This window comes from Schistocerca piceifrons, chromosome 9 (genome assembly GCF_021461385.2).
Source record: "Schistocerca piceifrons isolate TAMUIC-IGC-003096 chromosome 9, iqSchPice1.1, whole genome shotgun sequence".
Taxonomy (NCBI): domain Eukaryota; kingdom Metazoa; phylum Arthropoda; class Insecta; order Orthoptera; family Acrididae; genus Schistocerca; species Schistocerca piceifrons.
In genome coordinates this window covers 103,012,940-103,035,170 of record NC_060146.1, presented here as the reverse complement: position 1 = coordinate 103,035,170, position 22,231 = coordinate 103,012,940, and the positions used below count along the sequence as shown (strand labels likewise).

The window sequence follows — 22,231 nt, the reverse complement described above, 5'->3', positions numbered from 1 at the left end:
CTGACTACCAATCCATTCTGTCAAAGCCGCAAATCAATAGCACTTCATACTTGTGGTGCGAGCTTTAGGCATTTCACCCTGTGACTTGGTCTTCAAAAGTGAAATAATTGTGGGTCAGGATGTGATTGGGTAAGGGGATTAGGAAAGAGGTGGTGGGTTTGGTATCAGGAGGATGTTTGGAAAGTGAGGCCATGGGCATGGGGGATGTTTTAAAATGATGTTGCATCCGTAGTAACCAGCAAGGAGTCATGTGGTAACAAAACAGGAACTGCGGAAAGGCGGTGAAGGAAGTGAGCATTGTCTTCACTGTAGGATGGGAGGTTACAGACAATGGTTTGCATGTGATGTTCAGTGGGAGGATTGTTCCCAGCCACAGTTGGACAAGTGGAGAGACCTGTGTAGTTGGGTTTGTGTAGTTTGGTGAATAGGTAAAAAGGAAGGAGTGGTGTGAGGAGGGAGATTGATCCAGGAGTCAGGTTATGGGATGGACTTAAGGTCTTGGAGAGCTGCTGGAGTCTTGTTGGAATTCTAGGATGTGATCATGGTTGTAAGGTTTGTATGCAGAGGTGTTAGAAAGTTGGTGAAGACTCTGAGCCACATAGTCACTATGATTCATGAACACTGTGGTGAAGCTTTTATCTGTGGGAAAGATGATAAGGCACGGATTGATTTTCAGGATATGGGTAGCTGTGTGTTACATAGGAGTGATGTTGGTCTCATTAGGGAGGATTTAGGAAAGGAAAGTAAGACCGGGTTAGAAGTGACGAATTCCTGAAAGATAACCAAGAGATGACTGGCTGGAAGGGGAGGTTCAGGGTGGGAGGGAGGCTGGAACTGTTTTAAGCAAGGTTCTGTGTGAGGTTTTTGTTGGCTGTTATTAGTGGGATGCATCATCATCATCATCATCATCATCATCATCATTTAAGACTGATTATGCCTTTCAGCGTTCAGTCTGGAGCATAGTCTTGAACTATTTCTACAGTTTTTATACCACTTCCCTTCCAACACACACAAACACTAGCCACCAAGGAAGAGCCTACAGCTTTGATTCAACCCCTCCCCCCCCCCCCCCCCCCCCCCTCCAGTCATACCCTTATACCTCCCTAATGCACATTGAAGAAATTTACACTGCAGAGATTAGGTAAGGAAAGAAGATCCTTTACAAGTCCAGCACACTTGAATTTAGGTTTTGGGCTAAAGGTGAGGCCTTTAGAAAGTACCAAGACTTCTGCAGGGCTAAGAGTTGTGGCAGAAAGGTTGACAACAGTCTTACAGGATTGGTGTTTAGGATGTATATATCTCATGGAGGATGGAGGAATTCGTTGCGATTGTGGAAGATGGAGTAATGAACAAAGCATAGTTAGGGAGGTATGAGGGTATGACTGTGGTGGTGGGGGGGGGGGGGCGGGGGGGGGGGGGTTGTATCAAAGCTGTAGGCTCTTCCTTGGTGCTAGTGTGTGTGTGTGTGTGTGTGTGTGTGTGTGTGTGTGTGTGTTGGAAGGGAAGGGGTATAAAAACTGTAGAAATAGATCAAGACTTCACGACAACTAGCAGTTTTAAATGGATGGGTGTTGTAATAGATATGTAGAGGTGGAGGTGATGAGGCTTGCACAGGATAGATTAGTATTGAGAGTTGCAGCAAACCAATCTTCAGACTACCACAGCAACAACAAAAAGGTCATAAGATGGAAACAATTTTGCGTCGTAGTATCTCCCTCTATTTCCACTCCATGTAGTTTTCACTTGTGGAACTGTGGCGTGTGTACAGAGATTTATCAGGTGTTGTTATTTTTTATTGTACTGTATTAACAGGATTTATCAAGAGTGGTGATAACATCAATTTGTGACAATAAATCTTTGTCATGGGGAATCTATAATACTGTTGTTCCATTTGTAATAAACAATTTCTTTGATGCTGTTTTCCCAAATAAGCGTAACTTTTATTGTTATTCACATGGACAGAGTATCATGTTACAAAAATTCATAGAAAACTTCAAACATAACAGAGTAAGACATGGGAGATAGCTTCAGCTGATCTTCGGAGATCAGTTTCTTGAGACAGAGACAGTGTCATTATTACTATTGTTATTATTATTATTATTATTATTATTATTATTATTATTATATATTATTATTATTACTATTATATTGAATTATTGTTAATTAATGCCCCCTTACGGAGAGCAGTAAAGTGCCATCAATTTTTAAGGCTTTTTTTCTGTCTCTCTTGTTTGTCTTTCCAAAAAATTCTCATATATTCATTGTGATTCTTCTTCCTCTGTTCTGTATAGTTGTTCCCTGTTTCCTTCTCTTTCAATATCTGCTGAAATTTCTGTTTCCAGTTTTTTTCTCTGTATTTTTTCCTGTCTGTGATGTCTTCTGTGGAGATGTTGAGTTTCTTGAGGTCCTCCATGGTTTCCTATACCCAGTTGGTTTTCACTTTATTAGTCATCACTATATTAAAACTATTCTTGGTAAGTCTGATTTTGTGCATCATTTGTATGTGTCTCTAGAACTTTGTCCTTCTTTACCTAGTTTTGTTTTTAATCCTCTGTTTGTGTTTGTACAATTCTTTTGTCAATATCTTTATCCAGATCCCTTCTCTATGAACTGGCCTGTAGATATTTCCTTCTGTTTTTCCATCTCCTTGATTTTTGTTCTTCCCTTCATTACTGTTGTTCTGGGGTGCACAAGGCCTGTGATAACTACTGTAATATAGCGTCTTAATTTGGCATCGATGGAAAAACTTATTTTGTTATAAAGTCTGAATACCTTATGTAGTTTTGTTATTCTTTTTTTATTGGATGTTAAGTTCAGTCCCATTTTCTGTGTAATCTCTTCCAGGCACTGGAAACTTTCTTCATGTGATATCTTTCCATACTTTATTACCAGTGGGTGTCCGTCTCTTTACATTGTGTCAATGTACAACTTTTTTTCATGTGAGATTTGTAGTCCCATTTTGACTGAGATTTGATAGAGAGTTTGTAGAGCTTCTTTGTCTTCTTTTCTGTTATTTGTTATGATGGCTATATCATTAGCAAAGGCCAGACATTTTATCTACATGTGCAAATATATTCCACACTCCATATTGTGGGTGACACGGTCTGACTGCACGTAGAGTGCAGTCTTTGTTTGGCACGGCACTTGGAGGGTGAGGGTTCAGTCTTTACCCATCTGTCTCTTTTGTCCCATGTCCTGATTATTTTCTCCAAAACTGAGTTAAATAGAGTAGGTGATGGCCATCTTCATGCCTCACTCCTGTCTTTACTTTGAACGGTTCATAGATCTCTCCCATGAACTTCACTTTCGATATTGCATTTTTAATGTTTCTTGTCATATTAACATCAAAGATAATGATAATGTGCAAGAATAATGTAAGGCTAGCATCTTTTTAGTCACATGTTTTTGCTGATACAGCTCATATTAGCACACCTGGAAATACAATGTCAATTTTGTTACGATGACAACACATGTCACCTGGGAATAGTAGATTTACTGGCAATGGTTTTAGTGTCATCCGCCAACAGATAGCGTAATGGCGTAGCTACCAGAGTGCTATATGTGTCTACCCTTTAATAGGAAATGCTCACAGCCAGTGTGATGCAGATATGTGAAGCAAGCCAGGAAGGCACGCTCGTGGTTCTTATAGCCAACGAGTGAGTTTAAAAAGGGGTCAAACTGTGGGCTTCCGAGTGGCAGGATGGTCCTTTCAAGGGAATTGCCACACTAGGTGGACGTGCTGCGTCAGTTGTGCAACGTTGCTAGTCTCAGTGATCACATGAACATTCTCACACACGTAGCCGAGGTTCTGGACATCCACACAGCACAGATGCTCACTAGTATTGTTGTACTGTAAGGCCAGCAGTTGCAGATTGTACCGCTACCACAGCACAGATAAAAGGTCTTGTGAGCCCCAGATGTGTCAGCACGAACTGTTGCGAAGCGGTTATTGACAGTTGCGCTACGGACATGCACACATCTAGCCCGTCTTCCAATTGTGCCACAGCACTGACATGCATGGCTCGAGTGGTGCCATCAGAGGATCTCTTTGAGGATGGCATGGCACGCCATGGTCGTAAGTGATGGAAGCAGATTCTGCTCGCACACAAGTGATGGTCGTATCAGCAAATGACATAAACCTGGTGAGCACACTCTTGTAGAGTGCATTCGTCCAAGACACAGTGGCCCTTATGGCCTGGGGTGCGATAAACTACAACTCTCATTCATCTGTGGTGTTTCTGCACTTGGTACATGCAGAATGATGTTACACCCATTATTTTTGCATTCTTGCAACTGGAAGGTAATGTACTGTTCCAACAGTATAGTGCTCACCCACACGCTGCCCATGAAACTCTATGTTCTCCGAAAGATGAGCAGTGACTTCCCTGGCCAGCATGTTCTACGAGTTTGTCTCCATCCGAGCACATGTGGGGGACAATGGGATGAGAAGTGACTCGTGCAACTTGTCAACCAACAACTCTTACATAACTATGTGAACAGATTGAGCATGTGTGACATAATTTATCTCAGGACAATTTCTGCCATCTGTACTATCGACTGAATGCCATAGTCAGTGCCTGCATTGTCACCAGTGAGGGCTACACCACATACTAATGTGTGTGTTTTGGCACGGCTCAATACATGGTAGCTGAGAAGCATTTGCAGTATTGATCTGTAAACGTGATCATTTCATGTACTCAATATGCGCTGTTGCAACATTAAATCTGGAGTGAATTTTCTTCTGGCAGTGGGCACAGACTTTTACCTCACAACTTTGATACATTTTACTTTTTCTTTTTCTTAGTCTTTATCCCCTGTTATCACAGTCTCAGCATGTTAATGTGGATTTGGCAGTATTAGTGGTAAATTGTGGCCAGATGCCCTTTCCATGCCACCTCCCCCCCCCCCCCTTCCAACCCTCACCAGGATGAAAGTTATGTACCCTGTATCTGTATGTATCTAATATTATCGTGTGTGAAAGTGTGAGAATGTTTTCAAAATGTTTAAGGATAATGTAACTGATGTGGGGTGTGCGTACCAGTCTGCTATTCATCTAGTCGGATGTGGACAACAGCCTAAAAACCATGTCAACACTGGCCCTAGCTGCATGCTAACTTTGGCATTTACCCAGGAGTATTACAATTTCGATAGAGTACAGTAGGGTTTTAATGATTTATACAATACTTTTATGTCATGAATTTTAGAAAATTGATTGAAGATGTCTTTCTGTTGTTTAATTTATGATATAGCCACAACAGAAAATACAACAGAATATGTTAATTATTCTGGTCTTGTTCATTTCCATATTTGTTCTGTGCTAAAGTAATTGTTAAGACGCATAAAACATAAAAGTTAAAGTGAGGTCTATGATGGCAGGCAGTGACTGGGCTGTTGTCCTGACAGCAGGTAGGGTGCAGCCTTTGTTCGCTGTGGCACTAGGAGGGAGAGGGTTATGGGCCTATCACCCCAGCTTCCTTTTACCCTGGGAAATATCCCCAGGAGTCATCTGATAGCAGGTTGACGTCACCTGGGGCCATCCTGCAGTGACTGGAACAAGGAAAAATCCCCACATTTTATGGGGAATCGAGCCCGGGACCTCCAGATTGGAGTCCAGTGCGCTACCCACTAGAGCACCACAACCACCGTGCTTATGGGATATGAAATGTCTGCATCTATATAACTACTCTGCATTTCACAATTCAGTGCCTGACAGAGGATTTATCAAACCACTTTCATACTGTTTCTCTACAGTTCCACTCTTGAACAATGTGTGGGGAAAAGGAACACTTAAATTGCTCTGTGTGATCTCTGATTTGTTGTGTTTTATTATAATGATCATTTTTCCCTATGAAGGTGAGTGCTATGAAAATGAAAATGTTTTTGCATTCGGAGGATGAAGTTGGAGACTGGAATTTCGTGAAAAGATCTTGCCACAGCAAAAAAGTATTTCTTTTTGTGATTACCATCTCAACTTGCATATCATCTCCGTGACTCTCTCTCTCCTAATATTTTACAATAATACAGACTGAGCTGCCCTCATTTTGACTTTGATTTCCTCCATCATTCGTATCCCATGGTGTGCTTGTGTATTGTCATCTTGAAACACAACCAATGATCATCCAAACATCGACTATATTACAGGACAGTAGGTTGGAGGATCCTATCATCATATTGCACAGCCCTCAAATAGTCTCATTAGAAATTAGATGTGTCAGACATCTGTATACCATACTGGCCCAAAACATGACTGATCCATCTGCGTGCTAAACTTAAAAGACTGGACTGCAGGTCTGAAACTCATTTTTCACTGGAGTGGACACAAGTGAACAAGAATTCTCTGTGGTTCTGAACAGTAGCTGAGCACAAGCAGACACCATTCTGTTGCATTTGGTTAGCATTCACAGGTGTTCACTCATGTTCTGCCCATTATCAGTCTTTCGATGAACTGTCAAACGAAGTCTCCATCATCTCTGCATTGGTGAGAGCAGGAGAGAGAGATCTAAATTCTGGTGTTTCATCAGTGAACTTTTGTCTTCAACTCAAGATCTTTGAGTGGCAGAATGGTCTGAAGAGAATGTAATGTTTCTGATAACAGAATAGATGCTCGTGAGCTCCAAGATGTCCAGACCATAAATGCCAAATAAAAAGAAATACAATTGACAGAGAGTTTCCGAGGTACTGGGAACATGAGAAAGATGATAATTACATTAGATACTTTCATCAGCCAGGAATGGAGTGAATAAGCACGAGCTTCGTATTTGTTTTTATTAAAAAAGAACAGCACAACAAAGTTCCTTGAAAGTAAACATGTACAAAAATGTATCTATCATGCTGATTAAAATTACGTACATACCCCACAAGCCACCTTAGTAATTTCTTGTCCTGTTCCACTCACAAATAGTGCTAGGAAAAATGAAAGTCTATATGCCTCTGTACAAGCCCTAATTTCTCTTGTCTTTGTGGCCTTTACATGAATTGTAAATTGGTGGCTGTAGGATTGTCCTGCAGTCAGCTTCAAGTACGAGGTACCTAAATAGTTTAATAGTGTTTTGTGAAAAGAATATCATCTTCCCTCCAGGGGTTCCTATTTGAGTTCATGAAGCATCTCTATAATACTTATGTGCTGGTCAGACTTACTGGTGACAAATCTCTGAATTGGTTCAATGTCTTCCTTTAATCCAATGTCATGCAGATCCCAAACACTCAAGCGATGCTAAAGAATGGGTCACACTAGTGTTGTGTCCTTTACAGATAAGCTACACTTTCCTAAAATTCTTGCAATAAACCAATTTGGCCATTTGCCTTCCCTACAACCAATTTTGCTTGTTTCATGTCTTACTGCTTTGCAACATTATGGCTAGGTATTTAATTGACATGACTGTCAAGCAGCATACTACTGATGCTGTATTCAGACATCATGGGATTTTTTCTTTCTTATCTGCATTAACCTACATTTTTTTTTTATATTTACAGTAAGCTTCCATTCATCTCACCAATCACAAATTTTGTCTAAGTCATCTTATATCCTCCTATAGTCACTCAATGACGACATTTGCTCATACACAATAGCGTCATCAGCAAACAGCCTCATAGTGCTGGCCACATTGGCTGTCAGATCCTTAATGTACACTGATTAGCCAAAACATTATGACCACTGCCCACTGCGAGTTGGATGCTGCCTGGTGGCACTGCGGGCATGTGATGCGGTAACAAAAATATGTAAATAGAGCAGACACAGACGGGGGCTCACTTTAGGGAAGATATGGGTTGCAAATGGGGAAATCAGTTGAGATAAGTGATTCTGACAAATGGCAGATTATTATTATGCTGAGCCTGTGACAAACATCTCAAAAGCGGCAACGCTGGTCAAATGTTCATGTGCCATCTATCACTAGGTGCTAAATGGTTAGACGTCTGTGACTCTTCACAGAACACAGGGTTTGGAGGTATGTCTAGCTGCAATGTAGGATAGACGGAGATTTGTAGCAACTCTGCTGAAAGATCACAATGCTGGTGGACCCACAAATGTTCCATAGCACACGGTTCATTGTAAATTCTGGAACAAGGAGCTCCGCAGCAGACCACTCCTACATGTTCACATGTCGACCCAACATCATCATCAGTTATGATTGCAGTGGGCACAGGACCATTGGGATTAAACCATTACTCAATGGAAATGTTGGCTCTTTGGGTGAATCCCATTTTTGCTACACTAGGTTGATAGGTGTCTCCACAAAAACTATCATCGAGGTGAATGGCAGCTCCAAATTTGCAGCACACCATGGATGTCGGCTGGTGGGAGCAGTATTATGCTTGGGAGACATTCTCCTGCACTTGATGGGACCTATGTTAGTAATCGAAGACATGCCGACAGCTGTGAACCACCTATGTCCCTTCTTACTTGGTGTCTTCCCCGACAGCGATGTCATCTTTCAGCAATGTAATTGTTAGCGTTTTAGAGCCAGAATCATGCTACAGTGGTTTGAGAAGCATTATAGTGACATCACGTTGGCCAAATTTGCCTGATGTAAAACTAAAGGAACCCATCTGGGTCACTATCGAGCATCATTACCACGTATGCAAATCAGTGATATGTTATTTATGTGAATTACAAGACCTGTGTGTAGACATCTAATGCTTCATACCTCCACAAACCTAACAGCAAACTGTCTGATCCCTGATATGCAGAATCAGTGATGTATTTTGTCCCAAAGACGGACAAACAAGCTATTAAGCAGGTCATAATGTTTTGGACCATCAGTCTATATAGAGAATGAGAGTGATCCTATAGGTGACCCTGGGGCACTCCTGAGAATAACCCCGATGCCCCTGTGTCTGATGAACACTCACCATAAAGGACGACATTCTGGCTTCTACTACACAAGAAGTCATCTCGAGCCATTCACATATCTTGAAACCTAATCTGTAATTTCACACCTTATCAACAGTCTGCAGTGGTACACTGTGGCAAACACTTTTTAGAAATAGCAATGTGAATTCTGCCTGTTGCCCTTCATCCGTGATTTGCAGGATATCTTGTGAGAAAAGGGCAAGCCGAGTTTCACACGAGTGATGATTTCTAAATCTGTGCTGATTTGTGAACAGAAGCTTTTCTGTTTCATGGAAATCAAAGTGAAAATGCATTCAAGAATTCTGCAGCAAACCAATGTTAAGGTTATTGGTTTGTAATGTTGCGGGTCCATTCTTTTACCCTTCTTATATACAGGAATTACCATGCTTTTTTCTAATTGCTTTGGACTTTGCATTAAGCAAGAAATCACAATAAATGCATGCTAAGTACAGGACCAATGCCGTAGTGCACTATTTGTCGAGAGACCCGTTGCTGAAATTTTGACATTATGTTGGCTAGACAGTAGGCTGGAGGATTCAGTTCTGATACTGCACAGCTCTCAAATTATACTTACTAGTTATTAGAGGCATTTGATATCCATAGGTGACACCAGACCAAAACCAGACTGACCCAACTACCTGCTGAATCTGTGGGTCTTCACACTTGAGACATGCATTGGTACCTGGCCATTTCCACACCCTTCTACAAGGATCATCAGGTATCAAAGAAATGCTTCACTTATTGTGAAAGGAAAACAATACCACTGATCCAAGTTCCTTTCCAGGTGTTCCCTCACTAAGCCACCATATGGTGCATGCTGGAGGACACCCTGTATCACCACTAGTAATTTCCTTTCCTGTTGCACCACAAACAGAATGAGGGCAAAATGACTTGTCTATATACCTCTGTATGAGCCCTAATCTCTCTAAACTTGTCTGCATGGCCCTTACATGGAATGTACATTAGTCGCAGTAGATTGTTCTGCAGTCAACGTCTACAGCCATTTCTCTAAATTTTCTCACTAGTGCTCCTCAAAAAGAATGTCGCTTTCCATCCACCGGTTTCCATGTAAATCATGATTATTTGTGCACCACATTCCCCGGGGGTTTGTACTGTAGTATGTAATGGACACCTAGAGGCCCCACTGAATGTGTCGAGATGGTTGTGTACCGTGTGAGTCAACACAGCTCTCCCCATTATCTGCAAAAAAGTCACAGTGCAGTTACAGTAAGTTCCCCTGAGGTACTACCTGTCAGCTATAATTTGAAGTTAGCAGTTGTCAGTTGTTGTTGGCTCTGAGCAATCTATACAGTGGAGATTTTTAACATTTTGTTACTGCAAAGGCTGTGGAATGTTCATATGACGTCGCTGTAGCGTGTGCCAATTGTGGGGGTAACTTTCCGGGCTGACAAACTTTCTTATTGTAAAGTGACAATGCGTGGGCAGTCTTTAAGCATTAACGCTTTAATCCTTTTGCAAAGTTAAATTTTTTGATGTTATATTGGAACTGTGATCAGTTTATTTATTTATTTTTCTAATTTTATTTTTGTGGTTTAGGACAAAAACTGTGGTGATAGTGCATTTCTCCTACAGCCCTTTTGTGAGCTGCTATTTTTGTGGCAAGTGTATTTCCCACTGTGAAAATGAGGCAATTTTTTTTCCGGCTACACAAGTGACGATAGTAGTGATCTGACGACAAACAAAAATTGTTTGTTGTAGCAATTTTTATGCATCTGGTACAGTGTACTGTCACAAGATACCAGGTACATCTACAGATGGTAATATATATTCCCAAAAGTTTTGTAAAACCACTAAGTGCTTGGTAAGTATGCTTCCCGAGATTCACAAGACATATTAATTTTGTAATAAGTGTACTTCCCAAGCCTTTTTGAGAAACTATTTTGATGGAAAGCATATTTTCCAAGAGCCATTAAAACGCTGTTACTTGGTGGGCTGTATACTTCTCACAGCCCTAAAAGCTATATTTCATAACAAAAAGAAGTAAACTGGTGCAGCAGACTATCACTGGATGCCAGGAGCATGCAGAAGTGGTTCAATGTATTCCCCTAAATGCAGTAAAGAAACACAGCTACTGCTAAGTATATCACTTATGACCAGTAAAAGCCTTAAGTCACTCTTTGCAGCAGGTCGACAGACTGTACAACCCACATGAGTCATACTGTCCCATTAACGAATGGAGAGACAGTGCACTCTGCTAAAGTAAATGAGAATGCAGGTTCGCTTTCACCTACATTACACAGTCAGTTGTACTTTGTAATTTCTGGTAGACAAAAGAGTATCGAGAAAGGAGAAATGAAGGAAGATAAGTGTTTAATGTCCCATCAACATTGAGGTCTTTAGTGTCTGAGCACGAACTCTGATTATTTCAAGGATGGGATGGCTATTTATTGTGCCCTTTCAGAGGAACCATCTCAGCATTTGCTTGTAATGATTTAGAGAAAGCACAGGAAACCCAAGTCTGGACGGACTAGATGGAGCTGTAGAGAGCATAAACTGTAGAGGAAAACAGAGATTGTAATACATCCAGCAGATAATTGAGGTTGTAGGTTGAAAAGGCTACTCTGCGATGAACAGGTTGCCACAGAAGAATAATGCATGGACTTTAACTATTAGTCGTCCTGAATGTGAGTCCAGTGAGCTCACCACTGTGTCACCTCGCTCGATAGGTTGTGAGAGAAGTTCCTGATTTAACCATTTTATGGGATGTGGGAAGTGTACGTACCACCAACTGTATTTCTTTACTGTATTCCTGAGAATACATCATACGAGCTCTGTATGCACATGGCGCCAGATGTTAGTTTGCTGCACCAGCTGAACTTTCTGTCTGTTATGAAATGTAGCTTTTAATTGTCATGAAATGTCACTTGTTCCTTTCAGAAGCAGCTGCAACTATATGTGGCACCAAATAATGTTGTTTTGAAGACCACTGGGAAGTATGCTTACTACCAAAGTAATTTTTCCATGATACAAGGGGAATATACTTACCACAAAATTAATTTCTTTTTTGAACTGCAGAAAGGATACTTACCACCAACTGACCACACTTACCACTAATTTAGTTGTTTTACTATGCTCTTGGGAATATGTCGTACCTCCTCTGGACGTGGTTGACCTTTTGTGGTAATATGGTAAACAATTAGTGTCTGTCTGTCATGACGTCAGTACTGTTGTCACTTGTTACAACAGAACACATTGTTTCATTCTGCAATATACGCTATTGTGACTTGTCTCAGCTCGTTTCTTTAAGTAGTGTTAAATGAAGTTTCTAGGGTTGTAAAATAGTAGTAAATAGTAAAATAAAAACAGAAAATTCCTTTTTTTTTTTTCACATGTAATAGTAACTCAGAAAGCTTCCTAAAGACAGTGGGAAGTATACTTACCATATAGTTTTTTGCTCCTAAATCACAAAAATAAAATAATCGAAAATTAAATGTAGTTGACACTTCTAAAATGGTACCAAAACAATTAACTTTACAGGGCTGCTACAAAAAATGTGCCCACAAATGGGTTAAAAACAAAGTATGCAGGCTGTGAGGGCAGTGTGAAACTTTTTTTTAAGCACTGTATTTGAAAAATATTCATTTTGTTCCACTTCTAGAATGTTAGGTTTTGTGGATTTTTGCCTGTTCATTAATGGGTGTGGATGTGTTCAGTGGAGGCAAGTGTGTTGTGTGTGATTTTTCTCAGTAAATATGTCCTACTGACATTGCAGTATATCTCCAATGTTCTGTATGCATCAAATGAAGTTTAAAAGCCAGTGAACTGCTGCTGCTGGTATGCCTCTTTATGTAAATGTCAGGGTTACTATTATTATTCAATACAGAAAGGAAGATTACCGGCTTAGCAATTTGCTGGAAATGAGTTCATTAAAGGGAATATTACAGTTAATGTCCTGTTGATGACAAATTAGTTAGAGATGGGATGCAGCCCCAGATTGGAGAAGGAAATTGGATGTGTCCATTTCAAAGCAATTTAAGAAAATCACAGGGAAACAATTGCTGAAAGTCCTATTCAGTACATAGCTGACTCCATAAAAATTAATACATTTCATACTGTGCTCGAGCACAGGCAATAAAAAACAATGAGCAAACATGATGTGTGTACTTGTTGCGTCAGGGTCTCCTGCGAAACTGAGGTGCTTGAGTAAGCTAGATCACACTGCTTTGTTGTGTGCTTGTGTCAAGCCAGTTTATGAAGTACACATCCCTCTTCATTTTTATATAACTTTGTTTTGAATGCACTGTACAAGAATATTGAATACCTTGAAAATTATCGAGTTCAGCCATTCATTCACATGTAATATTGCAACAGCTCCATCACCGATGAGAGCCTTCAGGGGTGTAAAACGAGTAAGCGAGAAGTGCCACTGAACTACTAACAACCATTTTCATCTACTACTAATCTGCTCAGATTAATCATTATTGAAGGGGGATCAGTTCTACATCATTTTATTCTTATAAATATACAGAGAAGCAACTACTTGAAAAAAGCCAATGCTCTGCTACTTAAACTGCTCTGCCACTATTTTGACTTAATACTTCATGCTAAATGGGCATTTAATTTTACACAGGACACTGTCATCTAAACTTATTCTGATAAATTCATATACTTCCTTCCTGTGCAATGCCCTTTATGCTGTCAATGGGACCAGTAGAGTAGTTTCTGTTCTGTGGAGAACCAACCGTACCTGCACATAGGCTATTATTTCGATGGAATCACCACTTCAAAAGGCATTCCAAAGCTGCTGCCAGCTTCCCTCTGTGGAGTAAACCATATACCATTCCTGTCTGCTCCTAGAGAATATGTTGCATGGCCAAATGTGGGATTCTGTTAGAAAGTGTCTGTGCATTGTGTATCTGAGGTGGGACAGGTAGGTAAATTCACATTCACATATCCAGATAAATTATTGGTGGACTGGCTAATAAAGCATTTTTTACATTAATTTTGAATATTTGGGGATTTCCAGATTGCTCCTAATGTCGGCTGGCAGATGTTAAAAGGGTGTTACACCTGAATATAAAACAGCTTTCTTAACCCTAAGCTTCAATGCATACTCTGTATGTAAATTATTTATATTGTGATTGTTATGGTTGCAAACTTTGCAATTAATGCTAAATTCTCTCTTGTCCATTTGAGCAGCGCAGTGGTCAACATATCTTGCTGCTATGTGGAGGACCCAGGTCAAATTCCTGGTAATGCCTCTTTTTTTTTTCCCCACACTGACATGGTGACCATCACCAAAGTTCTACCATCACCTCCATTTGGTTAGTTACAATTGAGACGTACACAGGATGTGGGGTCACAATGTTGTCCATAGGATTACCCACTAATAAAGGCACTTTGAGGCGATAGAAGTGGTCGAGAAGTGAGCAGAATGTAGCAGTTTTAAGGGCAGAGGGAGAAAAGTGCCGAGGCAAGCACCAGAGGAAAAGAACTTCTGCAATAGTCTGGACAGATAGTAAGAGCAGTAGCAGTTTCTTTCTGTCTGCAAGGATGAGGTTGTCGTTAGTTTTGGGTATCGTGTGATGCTCGATACCATTGTCGCAGCTTAAAACACTCTTTACGAGTGTCAGTCCTATTGAGGAGGGGTACTGCTGGGCTGGGCACCTGAGTGTCTCCTGGGCTACCTACAGCATCTGTACTTGTAACATGCCAAGGTCGTTATACGAGTGGTCAATTGGCCATAAAGCGATCCACGATTTAAGAGGTTTGGTTGGATATGTTTATGTTTAGTGTGCAATACTGCTTTCCCGTATTGCCGGTTGGTCAGCTAGATATTTGCAGCTGGCAATGCCATTTAGTTTTGCTGTAATGCAGGGATTTACCAGTGTTTATTTTGTCTGTGAGCTTGTGCTGTCCACAGGTGATTAATTGTCCCTAGATAGAAGTGTTTTTTAGCAGTTGTGTTTCCACCCATGGTTGTGGTTGTAGTTTCACAGGTTCAGAATGAAGGGATTGTCAGAGTGTCTCAAGTTCTTGTACAGTTGTGTGATGAGTTTTTTGAATACCTATGTGAGAGTCTCAAGGCAGTATTCTCTGTGAAGGTCCACAGTGTGTGTGTATCATGGAGCACTTTGTCCTGTATCACCTGTTGGCAGTAACCCCAGACTGGAGGTGCACGTATCGTCATAGTGTCGTGTACATGGACCTCGATACCCTCCTGTTCAGTGTGCTTTACCTGCTGAGCTTAGAGTAACACTGTTTGAACCTTGCATTTGCTCAGTTGGCTTGTCACCGAAGTATTTGACTTTCACACTGAAACGTATTGGGCACGTGTGTAGTGTTATTTGTCTGCAGTCTTAATGTGTGAGGTCCTGCCCACTCATCTCGTATAGGGTGCCTAAAGGATGCTGCATTCCCAAAATGCTATAGAACAATTCAAGCAAACAACATTAATAGTTTTTATTACAAACAAGAAGCTTGACAATGCTTAATCTGGAATTTACAATGGTGTCGCAAGCGATAGGCGACATGCAGTATAAATCCTAGTCCTTTGTTATATACAATGTTCGTGTAAGTTTGACACACAGTTTGTGGATCACTAATAACTGTTATTGTAGCATTCTGTGCTAGGCCTGTCCGTATACTGTCCTAATCCTGTCCAAAATACTGAGTGGCCCAGGCTGGCAGGAGCGGCACTTATATTCTCTTTGTCTAGGGGCCTGCTCCCGTCGTGGTGCGGCCCTTGGCAGTGGGCTATTGGCTGACAGTGCGTTCACTGCCTTTTTTGCTCTTGCGATCTTAATTTTCATTCCAGAGCTTGTGGGTATGCCAGAACACTTAATGTTTGTGCAGTTGTTATGGTTTGTCAGTGAACAGAACTGCTTCACACTTGTCAGTGTTTGCTTTAACACACTGTCATTCCAGCAAAGGCTCAGCAGTTTTGTTTGCAGTCGTGAATTATGCCTGGTGGGTTCCAGTCTTGCATTAGGATGGCAGTGTCATCTGCGTAGATGGCCGCCATCGTGTTTTGTTCAGTTGGAAAGTCATTGACGTAGAGATTAAACAAGAGGGGCCCTTGGATGCTGCCTTGGGGTAATCCCACTTGTATACTGTGTTGTGTTGACTGTTTGCCCTGAACGTCGGTGTTGAAGCTTCTATTGGTGAGATATGAGTGTGTAAGATGTATGAGCTTGTCGGGGAGACTAGCATTGCAGAGTTTGTGAATGAGACAATTGTGCCATAGATGACTGAAGGCTAGGAACAGCGCTCCTGTAGCTTTGTTGGTGTTGGGGGGGGGGGGGGGTGTGTGTGTAATATGTTCTACTACACGGAGGAGTTGTTGTGTTGTGGAGTGGTGATTGCTGAATCCAAATTGCTCCAGTCTCAGTGAGTCATTGGTGTTGCAGTGCATGGTAAGATGTTTGAGAATCATCTTCTCAACAATCTTATTCAGGGAGCTCAGCAGGCTGATGGCTCCGTAATTTTCTGGTAGGGAGTGGTATTTCCCTGGCGTCCTGAACATCAGGACAGGGAAGTGTTGATGTTGTAGAATGGTATTCGTCATATGTGTGAGATACTCTATAGCTTTATTCGTGAACTCCTGGAGGACACGATTTTGAAAGTGATTGGGACCAGGAGCTTTTCTAGCTGTTTTGTGCTTAATAACCTGTGTATTTTCATGTGTAGCAGTATGTATTGTTACATTGCACTTGGGCTGGGTTACAAGCCATGTAACCTCCTGGTCCATTTCAAGTAGCAGTGCTGGCTTGGAAGGAGCCAGATTCAGTGTGAATGATGTTGCTAGTGTTCTGGTCATCAGCTCATGCTTCTCCTCCATGGAGTATGCTGGTCTGTAAGGTATTTGTAAACTTGTTGTGTAGTATTTCTTCTTGGTGGAGTGGACAGCTAATTGCCCCACTCCAGGTCATGTGGTGTGCAGCCCTGCGAGTGTATTGTCCCAGTTTGTGCTTTTAAAAGTTTTAATTTACCCTGTATGATCCCCTGGAGCCTGTTAATATGTTGTTTGTACAGCCAGTATCTCCTGAGATGATCTCTCATTGACATCGGCCCCTGGATTTCTGGGAGCAGGGCCATTGAGCATTCTTGTGGTATAAGTACTGTAATGGTGCCTGCTATTGCATCCTGAACTGCAGTGGTAAGGGCTTTGACAGCTTCATCAAGTTTCTTGCTTTGTGTAATTTTGGGAATTTGTGGGATACGACTTTCCAGCATTTCCTTGAACAATGCCCAATTCACGCGCTTGTAGCTCAGTATCCTGTGAGATTCATCATACTGCAGTGTTTCTTCCATGTAAAGTATTACAGGTGTTTGGTGAGGCCAAATCGTGTATAATTTCAATGTTGATTGTGACTGTAATGTCTATCACATCTAATGCCTATCACATCTAATGTCTATCACATCTAGTCTCTGTTCCCTGTTTTAAGTGTCACCTCAGCTGGCAATAGTGTAATGTAGTTTTGGCGCAGTGCATGTTCGTATAGTTTGTTGCTATTGGTGTTTGATCTTTGTTAGTTCCAAGCAGAGTGTTTAGCATTAAGATGACCAGAGTTGACTTGGTGTTGTCTGGGACCGGCAGTGTTGTCATCAGTACAGGCGCAGTTTTTAGCATTGCAGGTATGGGTTGTGGTTCTGTTGTTGGGGGAGTGTGCCATGAGTTTGTGGAGCTCTGTGCATCCTCAGTTCATCCACTTCCACTGACAGTGCTAGTAAAAGAGATTCCGCACCTTACTGGTTTACTGGTTGGGGGGTGGGGAGTGCCTTGGAGCTGTTCTGGTTACCACTTGTCTGTCTTTGGGACTTTTGCACCTTAGAACTTCTTTGTATGCTGCACACCATCTGTAGTTTGCACATGGACCCCTCCACATTTGGTACATTTGATAGTTGTACCAAGTTTAAAGTGTCGTGCTACACGGCACCGTGTGCCAGATCACATCGGGTGCTACACAGCCAAACTGCTGGCAGTGTTGGCACTGTTGGGGGACACGTGGAGGTGTCTATATTTCTACTACGACCATGTGAAGCAGGAGCATCTGCTTCAGAAAGGTGCAGGTGTAAGCTGCGTTGGCCAACTCCACTAAATAGTTTGGCTGCAGTCTGTGTGTCACGAATCCCAGAATTCATCTCGTGCTCTCACAGTCCCAGCTGAGAGCTGTGATTATATCATGAAGAATGTCATTGAGGGTTGTGATGTCAACTCCTTTCACAATGTACATTCGAGTTTTGCCCCTGTGGGTGCTATATTTATGATACTCAATTCCCCCAGCTTTGATGAAGTTCAGGATATTGGTGCAATCTGTTTTGTTGCATACATACAGTAATACATGGTCCCTTGTGAGTTTTGTGTTTGGTATATGGTGGGGAGTGACATTCTACAAATGTCTTGTTTAGCTTGCCGAGGCAAGTGTAATTGTGTATTATGACCAGTGGGAAGCCAGTCGGTGTAGTGTACTGCATAGCAGCTGGGGTAGTGTTGTGTTGTTGATGTGCTGCAGAATTGTTTGTATGGTCCCTCATATTACCGATGCTGGAACTGGTGTGGGTAAAAGCGTGCTGCATTTGCCGTGTGAGTCAGTAGGCTCAGTTGTTCGTGTATGTTGCTGCTGATTGCATTTTGGACCCACCAGCTTCCAAGGTCCATCTTTGTTCCACGGAGCTGTCACTTCCAGCTCGAGGACTACAGCGGTGATATTGAGGGCCTCTCTAGTATATTCACTGGTGGTGTGACTGGCGTTGGTGTTGCTGTTGTGTTGCTTCCGCCCATCAGTAGGACAATGAGCTCGTGCTGTCTGCGAGCCAGTGCCTCTCGATTGGTGGCAGCGAAGTCCAGATTTATAGCTGGTTCATCACTTACTGATAGGTGGCAAAGGAAGACAGAAACATGAAAGGGAACAGATGGCATTCCTGCCTCTTGTGCTGCGGTCTTGCTACAGGTCGTCGGGTGGGGTCTGCTCGGTGGATCTGCCGTCTTCCAGGCATAAGGATACTTATATTGAGGGTAGAATGTGGATATGTGAAAATTTTACTTTTTTGTCTGAAAAGACAATTTTGCTTTTTTAGTGTACATACAGAAGAGGAGAGTCCTTATGACCCACTAGTGCAAGATGCAATGCACAGTGCAAGAGAGCACGGGTGGAAGGTAGCAGCCTGTACTGGACAGTGTTGTCCAATGTGAACATGCCCCTAACACTGAAATACCCTGTTAAAGAATGGGAAAGTCACACTGGGGAAGTTGCAACCACAGTTGCAGGAACTTTGAGCCAGAACTCTTGGCCACCTAGCACTGTGAAGTGTGTGCTTGTTAGTGACACTCCAAAGAGTGTCCTGTGGCAGCTACTGTGGGTACAGGGGGCAGGCAGCTGCTCAGCTGTGACTCACCCATGGTACTGCCCGTGGTTTTCCTTGGTGGGAGGACTGGAATGAGGTGCACCAAGAACTGTTGGAGTGAGGCATAGCGACTCCGAGGTCAAGAAAGCTGGTAGTGACCAGAACAGGGTGTGCTGACTCCCCCCCCCCCAATACTGCTTTCAGTGATGCCATTGCAGAGGATGACACTGTGGTTGGTCATCTGGTTCTGATGTGGGCCAGAACACGAAGCTTTGCTTTGCTTTTTTTGATAAATTGACTCTTACTTCTGGACACAAACACCTATACAGAGCAAATGTATTGGCATCCAGGGTTTGGTTATTTGGGGGGGGGGGGGGGGGGGGGGGAGTGACCATTTGTTATTGTTTCCATCCCCCCCTCACCCAGCTTCCCTCAAAAATGCAACACACTAGCAACCTCGCTGTTAGCATACGACAGACATCTACAATTTTAATAACAATAATAAACACACAAAAATATATTAAATGTTTCAATATAATAGTAACAATACAAATAGGTGGATCAAAGAAGGAAGAAAACATAGAACAAACAAAAGACCTTCAGAAAGTGTACAAACTGACATGGACACACTATAATAAAAGAAACATTTCAGTACAAGGCAAACGCATGCGCTAAAATACAGTTATAGTATCAGAAGCACTCTTTGTATCAGAAATTACCACAATCTGAGGACCAGGCACCTCAAAGCAGAAAGAATACAATGCAAAATCCTCAGAATTTTTTTTGGAGCAGTGCACAGAGATGGTATATGGACGAAGAGATCTACCAGAGAATTATAAGAACACAGAGGCAGACTCACAGTCACGATTAGAAAACACCGACTAACATTCTTTGGACACATACACACAATGAACAGCGACAGATTCACAAAGGGATTTAGGATGTAGTAAATGCCTGAATAAAAAAAAAAAAAAAAAAAAAAAAAAAAAAAAAAAAAAAAAAAAACAGTTGGTTTCAAGAAATAGAAGAAGCCTAAACAAGCGGGAATCAGAATGGAAATGATAAATGAAAGAGACAAATTCTGTACATATCAAAGGAAACAAGAACACAGTCAAAGAATGAAAAGATTTTGGGAAGAGAAAAGGGAGGAGGAAAGAAGGAAAAAATTGAACAATCATGTAACAATCAAGTTGAACTCTGTCAAAGTGTGTACTCACCATCATTATTTCAATAAACATTATGACTGAACAGAGGTCTGCAGACATATGTGAATGAGGGGAATACTGTTTCTATCAGTGATTTCCAACTGTGTTCGGGAAGTCGTTCTTTCTGTTGTTGTTGTTGTATCGAATCTGTTGTTGACAGCTGGTATGGTCAGCCTAGTGGCGTGCAGCTTTACCCGGCTGGAATATTGTCAATCAGACCAAAAGCATGTCCTCGTGGGCAGACCCTAGCACGAGCAACTGAAAACTGTCCTTTATTAAATGTAGCTTGTCATTTCTGGAAGTACTTGCCATTTTTGAGACACTTCAGTTTCCATGCTACCTCCTTCTCCAAAAGTTATGTGTGAAATTTGGAAATTGCTGAAGTAAAAAATATAAAGACATCATGTCATTCTGCCACATCTGCCTGTCGTGTGCATTTTGGGGTGCATGTATGATACAAGGCATTTAGGTATGGTGAGGTTACTTAGCCATTAGTGTTCACAATGGCTGGCATAAAGGAAACATGACAAGTATTACATTAGAAAGCAACAGCAATAGTTTTTCGACCGCATAAATTCTGCTAGGCAGAGTCAGAAGCAGACACAGTGGCCTGTGCCAGATACGAGGGTTGGAAGTGGCTGGAATGTGAATTGTGGGACAGAGAGAGAGAGAGAGAACACACAGACAGCACCATAAAGCTTTCCCCATCTCTTTCTGCACAGAACGCACCACACTGCTGTCTTCTTAAGTGCACCCCAGTATAATATGTTGTTTGGGAAGTGGGTGGTAGTTATCACCATTGCCACGACTTCCCCTTGTATCCACACCTGCAAGATTGAGAAATCTAAAGCCACTGAGGAGATTTATGTGAGATGTTCCTATCAACTTTGTGTAATATTCATATTGCACACTTCTGCAGACAAAACAGATTTTCGACCTTAGCTTAGGAAAGAAAAGAATCATCACAGATCATTAATGTTCAAAGAACTTGTCTTGAACACGAATGCTTAAAAATTCTTTTGTAGTTAACCTATTTTCAGATTATGAACAGTTCTTTGTTACAGCATGTATTTTGGTTCCAGGTGGCACTGAACTCGATGGCTGCAGTGATGTCGTGAAGGCACAAAGTCGGAAGTTGTTAAACCTTCAGAAACAAGATTTTCAAAAGTACTTCTTCTCAGATACCAATATTCCGCCCCTGTTTGTGTCGGATACACAGATGTCTCAGTTGTTATCACATAATTTGAGTGTAGTGACTGAATCTAGAAAACAGTTTCTTTTGCTTCCCTGTACCTCAAGCATTATGTGCAGTGCAGGACTCCTAACAAGACAAATGCACAGAGCACAGCCCTCTGTCTTCTCTCGCTGTTTCTGCAGTTCGGGAGCACAGTTCGGAAGTCTGACTCATGTCGACCGGACCGGCAGAGCGAAAATGGTCGACGTGGGTTCGAAGCCAGTTACAGAACGGACTGCTACGGCACAAGCAAAGGTTTTTGTGGGACCCGAACTGATGAAACTTGTACGAGAAAATGGCCTGAAGAAAGGTGACGTACTTAGCGTTGCTCGCCTGGCGGGAATTGTGGGGGCCAAGCAGACGTCCAGCCTTATCCCTCTGTGTCATAACATATCTTTATCCTCTGTGGCTGTGGACATTGAACTGGACTCTGCTCTCAACTGTGTGATTATAACTGGCACGGCAAAGTGTAGAGGGCAGACAGGCGTGGAGATGGAAGCTCTCACTGCTGTATCGGTGTCCGCCTTAACAGTGTACGATATGTGCAAAGCTGTGAGTCATGACATTGTGATATCTGAAATAATGCTTCTGGCCAAAAGTGGGGGAACTAGAGGAGACTTCCACCGGACATGA

The 22,231-nt window shown here is 41.9% G+C and overlaps 2 protein-coding genes across 2 annotated transcripts in view; both read left to right on the top strand.

Moving 5' to 3' along the window:
- LOC124717062 (molybdenum cofactor biosynthesis protein 1-like) overlaps positions 1-21,935 on the top strand; it is a 111,698-nt gene extending 89,763 nt beyond the window's left edge. Inside the window, exon 9 of the mRNA XM_047243745.1 lies at positions 21,447-21,935. The gene's annotated coding sequence lies outside the window, so the exon portion shown is untranslated. The remainder of the gene's footprint in view (positions 1-21,446) is intronic.
- LOC124716737 (molybdenum cofactor biosynthesis protein 1-like) lies at positions 21,797-22,231 on the top strand. The gene has a single exon (XM_047243280.1). The coding sequence runs from the start codon at positions 21,797-21,799 to the stop codon at positions 22,229-22,231; it is 435 nt and encodes a 144-aa protein (XP_047099236.1).

Coding starts and splice junctions, on each gene's coding strand:
- LOC124716737 (XM_047243280.1), top strand. CDS start 21,797: ATGGTCGACGTGGGTTCGAAGCCAGTTACAGAACGGACTGCTACGGCA.